The sequence below is a fragment of the Dipodomys ordii genome, unplaced genomic scaffold (assembly GCF_000151885.1).
Source record: "Dipodomys ordii isolate 6190 unplaced genomic scaffold, Dord_2.0 Scaffold73, whole genome shotgun sequence".
Classification (NCBI taxonomy): Eukaryota; Metazoa; Chordata; class Mammalia; order Rodentia; family Heteromyidae; genus Dipodomys; species Dipodomys ordii.
In genome coordinates, this window is record NW_012267289.1 from 10,409,070 (window position 1) to 10,420,819 (window position 11,750).

Genomic DNA, 11,750 nt, shown 5'->3' on the forward strand with positions numbered 1-11,750 from the left:
AAGGTATGTATACGAGTTGGAAAATGATATTCTGCAGCAAATGCCAGGGATATAATCTCCTTAAATTTTATTACAAACTATAAATGCATTATCTTTGCTGTGAAGTGAAATCTCCAGGCATCTTGAACTGGTTATCCATTTACACTGTTTTATGGCTCCATTAGGTTGTATGTTTCCTGGAGCCTTTGATCAGTTATTCTAGTATTCCTCAGGTAGGTAGTGCTCACACTTGTAGCATAGATCATGGGGCTAAACTAGTGACTTCTGGTGCTTGGTGTCCTTAATGTTGCATGCATCTGCTCTTTGTCTAGGTTACAAACTTCTCAAGTATCTTTGAGTATCATAAACTATGATTAAGCCTTCTGGGGTTTGTGGGCCTTCTTATTATTGAAAATACATGGTACATTTGTGAAATATACCTCTTCTTAGTTTCATGGGGAAAAAAACAAGAAAGAAACTGGGTACTGGTGGCTCATAGCTGTATTCCTAGCTACTCAGGAGGCTAATAACTGGAGGTCTGCATTTTGGAGACAGCCCAGCCAATACAGAAAAGTCTGCAAGACTCTATCTTAAATTAACCTACAAAATGTTGGACTAGAGGCCTGACTCATGTGGTAGAGCACCCGCTGTGATCAAGAAGGCCAAATGAGTTCAAGCACAACTACAAGCAAAAAGCAAGCAAGAAAGTTAGAAAAGAGGGAGGGGAAGAAGAAAGAAAGGAAGAAAGGAAGGAAGGTGGATCCAGAGTATTATCTCATCAAGGTATGGATGACAGGGCTGTTTTACTCATGACACTGAAAATATCCACTCATCTTGCCTCAGATCAGCACACAATTTCCCACTAATTTTATTTTCTACTAAGCCAGGCAAGCATTTTGGGGAGGAAGTTTCTATATTAATGTACATTCAAAGTGCTCCTTCCTTTTGGCTCAGCAAATACTTTCGGGGATAATTGAGCCTGCATTCTTGTCTATCATTTCCACTTGTTGAACATATGCTCTATGACCTTGAACATGTCTAAAAATGTGTCCACTGTCTTTCCTTCTTGAAATATGACCTTCTTAAACTAGACATGTTCGCTTTCCTCAACTGTATTTCTATATGAGTATGTGTAGGCTCCCAGAATAAATCTTCATGCTTCCTTTGTTTGAGGAGGGTGTTGCTTTTGAAATAATTTTAGTTTGTTCCTTACTTCAGGCAATAAATCTTGATTTGATCTTTCATCTTTTGGGGTCATGTTTATACGCTTTGCATGTATCAAGAGGAGAACTATCATACTCCATTCCATTCCCATTCCTCCACATGGGAAGTTCCTATTGAAGGCTCACTGGCTCTTTTTCTACTCCCCACAGGAGAGACAGAAAGCAGGTTGAAGAAGCCCCGGTTGACCCCCTTATACTGCTGGAAATGAGTCCTGAGCCTGTAATGAAAGCTTCATTTTAGAGCACTGATCTAATGCTCTTGCACTGCCATCTTGTTCCCTGGTGAATTTCTTGTTTGGAAGATACACGGGCCAGTGAGGGATGTTGGATCCTTGAGTCTGTAATAGAGTCTTGATGACAGGGTGCAGAGGGATTAAAAGGATTAGTAAAATCGTGACAGTGTCAGCCTTGAGGGATTAAAAGATGCCCTCAATCCAGGCTGATGTTAGACGTCTGAGAGATGAAAAGAAATCCCTATTTTGAGCAGAGTTAAATCACTTGGAGGACTTGTGAGAACACAGATTTCTGGGACCCATCCCCAGAGTTTCTGTAATGGGTTATATTGTAATTATTATTTGTAATACTTATTGTATAAATAATTTGTTATAGCTGGGCACCAGTGGCTCCTGCCTGCAATCCTATCTACTGAGGAGGCTGAGATCTGAGGATCACAATTTGTAGCCAGCTTGAATAGCTGAATCTATGAGGCGCTTATCTCCAATAAACTACTCAAAAAAATTAAATCCAGAAGTGGAGCTGTGGCTAAAGTAGTAGAGCTCAAGCCTTGAGCAAATTTACAGTACCCCGTCTGTGTAGATGACTTTCTCCTACATGCTGTTGGTCTCTGATAGGTGCTTTGGTTTTGATTTACCCCTTTATACTATCTTTCACCTGGATGATCGCTTTCCCTGATTGGCTTTCAATACCAGACCACCCTTCATAATCACATCAATGGCCCCTTCATCTTGCTCAGGGTCTGACATATCATCCCTTGTCTTTTCTTTTTAGACACCCTGTTGAATTTCCAGGTCTCTGACATCTACTCTAGACCACTGTCCCTCTCTACCTGCACTACAGGCCCTTGCTCTGCTCTTCTTCAATGATTCATTTAAGGGCTGAAATGCTCACGAAGGAAAGTAGGGTATTGTAAATGGGAAGATATGATGTTTTCTTCGATTCATTTCTTGAAGGTTTTATAATAATCATTGTAGCAATCCTTCACCTCTTTAGTTAGATTTATTCTTAGATATTTTACTTATTTTTCTATGCTATTAGGAATGGGGTTGTTTTCCTAATTTCCACCCAATGCTGCTCATCATTGGCATACAGAGAAGACACTGATTTTTGTGTGTTGCTTTTGTATCCTGCTAATTTACAGAAGGTATTCATCAGCATTCTGATTTTTTTGAATGGGTTCTTTAGGCTCTCTAGGCATAGGACCATATTTGCAAATAGGGACAATTTGACTTTCCTTCCATATGTGAATGCCTTTGATTGCTTTCTTTTGTCATATTGCTCTTGCTACAAATTCTAGTACCATATTGAACAAATCTTCCTTGTTTAGTTCTGCTTTTAAAGGGAAAGATTTTGTTTTTCCTTATTTAGTATGGCATTGGCTGAGTTTGTCATACATGACCTTTATTATTTTAAGGTACATTCCTCCTAGTTCTAGTTTCTTCAGAGCTTTTATCATAAAAAGTGTTGAATTTTGTCAAAGACCTTTTCTGTGTCAATTGAGATGACATACGATTTTTGTCCTTGATTCTGTTTTTATGCTGTAATGTATATATAACCAACCTTGCAAATTTGGAATAAAACCAACTTGACCATGATTCATAGTATATGATTTTTTATTAGATGATGAAATTGATTATCAAGTATTTTATTAAAGAGTTTTATATCTATATTCATTGAAGAGATCAGTGCATAGTTCTCTTTTTATCTTGTGTCCCTGTCTGGCTATGTAATAAGTAGAATATTAGCTTTATAGAATGAGAAGAGATACATCCCTTTGTAGTCCATGGATAAGTTTGAAGAGTATTTGAAGTTTTTGAAGTATTCCTTTATGACTTCTAAGATTTTATTTTATTTCTCAAATAAATATTATTTATTTGAATCATTCCCTTCTCCTTTTAGTTAGATTAACTAAGGCTTTACCAATTTTCTTTGTTTTTTTCAACTTTCCATGCAAACTCTGACTTTCTTGCCAGTTGTAAAACCTTGCTTTTCTAATTCCTGAGGAAATCATTGTCCTTAATATTTATCCTTCATTTTAGTGTTACTACTTGTGTAGTAGTTACTACTTGTGTAATGGGGAAATACATCCTTGTTTCTATTATTACCTAGGAGAATATTTGTTCTTTGAAGGACTGTCCAAATCTTAAAAAGAATTTTAACATATGAAAGAAATATCTGTGGTTCTGATGAATCACGGGAACATCTTCTACATGTGTTTGATCTGTCAGACACAGAGCTCTGTGGATGTGAGTGCTCATGCATTCACCTATTCCTTCAAGGCAAAGGAGGGGTGAATAATAAGGGATCCCGTTAAGAAAGTCAGAGCCAAAGTCACAGCTAACGCTTCAGAGAAAGTCAGAACTAAAGTTTCAGAGAAACACCAGTTTTCATGTACTGAGATGGAATATTTTTTCCTGATACTGCTGTATCAAAGTACTACAAAGTACATGGCTAAAACAATAGAAATTTATTATCTCCCAGTTCGAGAGGCTCAAAGTCCCAAATCAAGGTGTCAGCCAATTGGGTGCTTCTTAGGATTCTGAGGGAAGACTCTGATCCACATCTATCTCCTGAGCTTGTACATGGCTGTCTTCTCCCATTTATCTTTTCATGCATCTTCCCTTTATGCAGTTCTCTGTCCAAATTTTCTCTTATAAGAATACTATCAGCGCCCTCTTCATGACCCCAATTTACAAGAAGTAAATGGATTACTTCTATAACAACTTATCTCCAAATAAGATCACATCATATGTGTGATATAGAGGTACAAGTTAGCCTGACAGTTGGGTTGTAATGCTAGGATTTAGTACTTAAAAACAACAACAACAACAAAAATCTTGTGTTCACTCGCCAACTGCAGCTGTCACAATGTAGGCTCCTTAATGTAATGCAAGCACTGAGATCATGTGTGGCTTTTACTATTTGTCTTGTCATTAACAGCATACATTATCTCCCCCAGAGATCATTTGCATGGCCTCATCAACACCTGCTCCTCTACCTCTGCTGGATCCCCTTACAAACAAAAACCTGAGAGTCTGAACTGTAGGTGACCTCCAGGATCTACTACCTTCCTGGACTTCCTCTTTGGTTTCTCTCCTTGTTTGTTCCTCTCCTTCTTTCTCTTACAGGTCTGGGTAATTCACCCTTTGACCCTCTAGGCTAGTCCCTCCCCAGCTTTATTGCACTGAGTTGTCTTCCCTTTCCTATAACACCAATCACCTTTTTCATATTTCCTCCAGTGAAGGATGTGGATATTGCAAGCAGCGAGTGCACCTTTTATTAGGTGATTTAAATTCTATTCTGCTGAACTAATCTCAAAACCCCTAAAATATGAGACACCTGCCTTATGGATCTCTGAGACAAGGGGTTATTTTTATATAGTTTGTAGTTAAACGTCAGGGCACAAGAAGAAGCCTGTTTCTTTTCACCGAGGAGATTTGTGATGTGGCTTCATCATGCCTTCTTTCCACACCTGTCATCTGAGGGTGCTGGTGGCCATTGCGTGCGGGCTGCTGACGGCTGTTGTGTTGGGACTCAGCATCTGGAGAATAGTGATAAGAATCCAGAAAGGTAATGTTACCCTGTTACACTTACCTGAGAGAGAGAGACAGACAGGCAGACAGACAGACAGACAGACAGACAGAGAGAAACAGAGAGACAGAGACAGAGAGACAGAGACAGACAGAGACAGAGACAGACAGAGACAGAGAGACAGAGAGAGAAAGACAGAGAAATAGAGACAAGACACAATGAGATACACTGAGAGATTGTGTGAGAGAATGGAACCTCTATCTCTGCCTCCTATTCCTCCTATTGTATCAATGATGGAAGGTACCTTTTCCAGTCCAATAGTGCCAACCTCAAGGCCATTTATGAAATATAAGAGCCCATTGATGGAGGCTGTGTTTATATAAATATATAAATATGTATATATAAATATGTGTATATATAAATATATAAATATGTATGTAAAAATGTTTGCACTGGCTTCTTTCTGCTCTTTCAACTTGATCCATAATATGAGCAATAATTAGGATTATTAATATTATGTATGGAGAGAGCTGAATCTAAGAAAGGTAGCTATGGGCACAGACTCACAGTCAAATGTGCAGAATGGACCTTCATTTCAGTAAGGAAGTTTAGAAATGTCAGTAGAGTTTTGCATGTAAGCTTTCTGCTTTCCAGACAGACAAAACTTAAGCCAGGTGCCAGTGGCTCACAGCTGTAATCCTAGCTACTCAGGAGGCTGAGATCTGAGGATCACCGTTCAAAGCCATCCTTGGCAGAAAAGTCCATGAGATTCTTTGGGGGGGGTTATTTTTATTTTTTATTTTTATTTATTAAATTATGCACCCCTGTGGGGCTTGACGCAGAGCTTGAATGCTGTCCCTGAGCTTTTTTTTTTTAATTATGAAAATACCCTACAGAAGGGTTACAATTACATGGGCAAGATAATGAGTGCATTTCTTATCAAGTTTGTTGCCTCCTCCTTTGTTTCCCCTTCCCATCCCTTCACATCCCCACCCCCCCCACCCCACCCTCTCACCACCCCCTACCCCTGGCCAAAGTTTGTAAAGTTCATTTTTCTTTTTTTTTTTTTTATTGTGAAAATACCGTACGGAGGGGTTACAATTACATGGGCAAGGTAATGAGTGCATTTCTTATCATGCATTGTTGCCTCCTCCTTTGTTTCCCCTTCCCATCCCTTCCCATACCCCTTCCCCCGTCCCCCCATCCCTCTACCAAAGTTGTAAAGTTCGTTTTTCGACATAACGACTTGTACATTTCATTGTTGCAATGGGTCCACCTGTATCTCTGTTTAAACGATTTGTTTTTTCCATTCCCCTCCACAAATTATACCGACATCAAATACAGTGAAGCAGGGGTTATACCGTGGGGGAGGGCATGAGATTCTTATCTCCAATTAACCACTAGAAAACCAGAAGTGGCGCTGTGGCTCAAGTGGTAGAGCACTAGCCTTGAGCTGAAGAGCTGAGGGACAGTGCCCAGGCCCAGAATTCAAGCCCCATTACTGACCAGAAAAAAAAAAAAACTACTTAAAAATTAAGGCAATTAAAAATATTTTCTGATTATTAATGTATCTGTTAATCCCCTGAAGTATGCCAAAGCTATGTGAAAAAAGGGGAGAAAGGACAGCATAAAACAACATAATGTTGAAGAGAAGCCTGCAAGGAGTCATACCAGAGTCTTTCAGTGACCTTAATACTGGTTCCCTTGGGCTGAGGCCCTTTCTGGGTCACCCTAAAGGGATTCAAAGTTGGATACATGGAACACTCCTCCCTATAGAAAGCTGGTAAAGTTTCTAAAGAAACTGGGTAAATGGAGGCAACTCATACCCTTCGGGAGATTTGTCTCTTCTCTGAGTAGGTCATGGCTGCAGAACAGAGCCTGCCAGCCAAGGCTTCCTGCTGAGAGCAAAGCAGGTCACATATTGGCTGCTGATGAAGTGGAAGCCGTTGGTGGATCCTTCCTTGCTCTCCCAAGCTCCAAGGAATAGTACTCAAAAATACTGAATCGAGAGCATTTAGAGAGCTATAATACCATATCGAAGAAAAACAATCAAATTTAAACTTGGGAAAACATGGTTTTGGTGGCTTAAAGTTTGTGAAATAGTTAATTCATGTTTAAAAAGAACCAAGCCTGTGAATTCAGAATTTTTTTCCCTGTTAAACTCATTGAATTTATAAGATCTTATTTAAAAAACAGATATTTCAGAAGTCGTTTCCATTTCTCCTTCCTTTATGTCTATAACATCTATTTTTAAAGGGAAATTTGTCCCTTACGAAGGAGATGGCTATAATAGAACCATTCAAACAAGGACCAAAGTGCAAAAAACAATATAAAGAAGAGGAATACAGAATGGGGGTAGAAAGTAACACTGGCATTGATGGCTCATTCCTGTACCCATAGCTACTCGGGAGGCTGAGATTCTGAGGAATTATGGTGTGAAGCCAAACTGGGCAGAAAACTATGCAAGACTCCAACTGTAAAAATGGAGGCATGCCTCAAATGGTAGAGAACCGAACCAGGCAAACAGACTGAGTATGAGGCCCTAAGTTTAAACCCATTATTGAAAAAAAAAGTACATAAAAGTCAAAGACTTAAGAGGATGCACTTAAAGTATAAACATATTCCCCAAGTTCTTGAGAAGGGAAACCCAAATCAATCAATTAATCCCTTCTTATTGAAACAGCAAGGGCAGAAGCTCCTAATTCTCAATACATGCAGTAACCACTATTCTGTCGTTTTGTGAGGTCGTTAGGCTCCTTGGGAAGCCATATTGTCTTCAAGTCGATGAGATCTACAATTTTTAAAACAATCTTACTAGTGTAGACTAGGGGTGAGGTTTCATCTTTGAGGTGCTCTGAGTCTCCATTGGTATCTATACTTTTTTGCTTGTTTGCTGTGGAGTGACTGTCATACATTGCCACTTAAAATTAGATCATACAAAGTGTTTCCTCCAGGCTTCTAGAATTAGTAAGTTTATCTAGTTTAGAACTACAGTGTGCATCCTGGCACCTGATTACCTGAAATAGAGAGATAATTCACATGATCATAGCCCCACACATCCATAACAGAGTGCAACTTTAATTATCCCAAGTGTAAATTTTCCTTTTTATTTTTTGAAATCAATCATTATCTTTAATATGAATAAACAGGTCAAGATGTAAGCTTTGAAATGCTAGTCATATTTTATGTAGTAGAGTTTTTTTTAATGGCTATCTCTAAGTCTCCAATTAAAAGGTCACAGCTTAAGGCTCTGGTATTGATACAGGTGACAGCATTCCATGGGAGTGGATAAGATTTCTTGCAGAATTGCTTGAGTACTCTGTCATTTTTGCGTATCATTGATGAAAATATTAAATAATAACCTTTTTTCACCAAAGCCTCACCATGAGATTGTCTAGGGCAATACTTAACTCCATCTGTGTTCTCAGGTGCAAGATTTCTTCCATTTAAAGTTTCCTTTGGCAAAGAAAAATTTCAAAACTATTGAAAACTTTTGCAATTTCCAGAAAGAGCCCTAGACTTAAAGTTCCCCAGTGGTGTCGGTTTACCTAGGACACTATTCACCCAAGTTTCACACAAATAACTCCTTCAATAAATTAGATTTTAGGTTGAAAATTACCATCTCAAAGAGATCTTTCCTATGCACAGAGTTATGATCATCCCATTTGCTCTCTTTTGCATATATTTTTTGTCAAGGCTTTCATCATTGATATTTTTTCTTATTTGTTTACTGGATTATTTTCTTTCCATTTCTATAATGAGGACTGTTGGCTACATTAAGATCTTTCCAACTGTGCGGCCTCTTTTGTTTACCCATATGATCAAGTGCTATAGGATGCTTTTTATATTAGGCATTCTTCATATTAAAACAATGGTAAGTATTAAGTCTCCCCATCTTGGCCTCATGTTTGCTTTAGCAAGAGACTTACAACACAAGATGTAGAATAGCTTTGGTGTCCCCTTACATTGATAAATATAAAATGCAAACATAATCAAGTTTTATTGTATTCCTTTCCCTTGATATATTCCACCTTTATCCAGACTAATGTAAACATAGATAGATGTTTATAATCACAATGGTCAGGCATGTTTTCTTTAGTGTCTATTACCAGTCATTTTAACTGCAAGGCATATTGAAAATGCTATTATACCTTGTTTAACCATATTTTATTTGGCCTCTTCTGCTTCTTAGAACTTCCTGCTCTCTGCTGGTTTTACGTCTCTTACCAAATATTCATTCTAACCTTCCTCCTCATAGGGCAGTTCTGTTATTCCTCAGTGCAACAAGAGACATCAGTAGGTTGAAACATCCCCAGAACCCAAGGTCAAACTGAATAGTCCTAATAATTCTCAGTCAGTAGAAAATGTGAGTTGTTGAGAGAGGTCAAAGACAATGTCTTATTTCTCAGAAAATAATCTGCCCACAGATACTTGGTGGGTTTTTGTTTTGTTTTGTTTTTTCTTTTGGGTCCGGTCGTGGGGCTTAAACTCTGGCCTGGGCGCTGTCCCTCAGCAATTCAGCTCAAGGCTAGTGCTCTACCACTTGAGCCACAGCGCCACTTCCAGCTTTTTTCTGCTTATGTGGTGCTGAGGAATCCAACCCAGGGCCTCATGCATGTGAGGCAAGCACTCTACCACTGAACCAACTTCCGAGCTCCCCCCTTTTTTTGTGGGTTGTGGGGCTTGAACTCTGGGCTTGGTCACTGTCCCTCAGCTCTTCAGCTCAAGGCTAGCACTCTATCACTTGAGCCACAGTGCCACTTCCAGTTTTCTGAGTGGTTTATTAGAGATAAGAGTCTCATAGATTTTCCTGCCTGGGCTGGCTTTGAACCAAGATCCTCAGATCTCAGCCTCCTGAGGTGAGAGTCACCAGCTCAGATACTTGGTTTTTTAATCTCATGCAATCTCAGTGCTTTCTGCAGAGCAATCCTTAAAAATGTAATTTATGGGGCTGGGAAGGTGGCTCAGTGGTAGAGCGCTTGCCTTGCATGCTTGAGGCCCTGGGTTCGATTCCTCAGCACCACATAAACAAGAAGAAAAAAGCCGGAAGTGGCGCTGTGGCTCAAGTGGTAGAGCGCTTGCCTTGAGCTGAAGAGCTGAGGGACAGCGCCCAGGCCCAGAGCTCAGGCCTCATGACCGGACCAAAAAAAAAAAAAATGTAATTTATGTGACCAATCCTGGAGGATAGTTCTATTGGAGGTGTTTAAAAAAAGTCCAAAGAAGTGTTTTCTAGATGGAGGAACTGGATTTCAATGCAATTGTAATACTATTTGGTATCAGTCCAGCTGTTATAAATCTCTTCTGTCCATACCATTTCCACATTTTGCTCCCTCACATACCTATTTCTAAATAGGTATGAAAGGGAAGAGGTTTTTGTTTGAGAGCTACCTTTTGTTATGAAATTGACTGATAGTTGAGGATTATTTTTAAAACAGAATCAGAGATGGGTTAGTGTTGCTCTCATTTTAAAAGTCACTATCTTAAACTCAGAAGCTGGAATCTGGGCTGGGTGGATTATTCCTTGATTTCTAGGTATTAGATATCTTTACTTGAAATATGAATATGACTATCATCTGTTGGTTTCTCATGACAGATATTATGAAAGGTCTTTATCAAATACAATGGTTAGAATTGCACACTTGCAAGTAGGTGTCGAAAGGCCTGGAGGTCAGACTGCCTTAGATTAATTATTAGAATTGCTACTTAACTAGCTGAGTAACTTGCACCAAGTTACTCAATATTTAAACAAGTTACTCAACATTTCTGGTTCTGTGCCTCACTTTCCCTATGTCTTAATCCTTATTAAGAATAAACCTTGTTTCACTGGGATAATATGAGGCAATGATGATAAATGATGATGTTAAATATGTAGTAAGACGATGTCTAATACAATGCAAACACTCACATATTGACTACTATTTTCTAATTTACAAACTTTTTAGATTACTCATTACAAAGCATAGTTTCTTCCACTCCCTAAATTATATCTTCAATAGATACCATTATACTACACTGGACCTTTGGATTGAGACTGAGGTTGTCAAATACAAAAGACTGAAGTAGGTTTAATCATTAAGTTCAACTACCTGGAAACCGAAACAAAGAGTTGTATTAACAGTCATATCTCATATTTCCAATGTAAATGTCATACTGTACCAGCAAAGAAAAGCTTATTAAAGTATTTAATCAATTTATTGACTTATTTCATTAATAAGTCTGAGTAAAGTTTACTTTAAATAAACCTGTATGTAGCTCCAGTGTCTTATGCCTGTAATCCTATCTGCTCAGGAGACTAAGATTGGAATATAGTAGTGTGAAGCTAGTAGAGGCAGAAAAAAATCTGTGAGACCCTCACCTCCAATTAACCACCAAAAAGCTAGAAGTGAGCTGTGGCTCAAGTGGTATTGCCTTGAGCAAGCATCCAGGCCCTGAGTTCAAGCCCTAGGATTGGCACGGGCTCACATACACACAAAACAAAAAAAAAATCAATGTAATAAAGAAAACAAATAATACCACAGGATGCAAAGCAAGTGTGGCACCAAAATAAAATACTAGAAATATGAACAAAGTCAAGATAATAAATTCAAGTACATTAAGTTCATCTATTTAAAAAAGTACTATGCCAAGGAGACCTAGGGTTTCTCCTATTCCATCCTGTAATGTTTTCAGAGTGTCTGCTTTGAGTTCAAGGTCTTTGATCCATTTGGAGTTGATTCTGGTGCAGGGTGATATATAAGGATCTAGCTTAAGTTTTCTACATGTAGTTAACCAATTTTGCCA

The 11,750-nt window shown here is 38.7% G+C and overlaps 1 protein-coding gene across 1 annotated transcript in view; it reads left to right on the forward strand.

Annotated features, from left to right (window-relative positions):
• Positions 1-4,894: 4,894 nt before the first annotated feature.
• Positions 4,895-11,750, forward strand: part of Adgrg7 (adhesion G protein-coupled receptor G7) — a 36,083-nt gene continuing 29,227 nt past the window's right edge. Inside the window, exon 1 of the mRNA XM_013024094.1 lies at positions 4,895-5,009. Coding sequence (XP_012879548.1) covers positions 4,895-5,009 — 115 coding nt within the window. The remainder of the gene's footprint in view (positions 5,010-11,750) is intronic.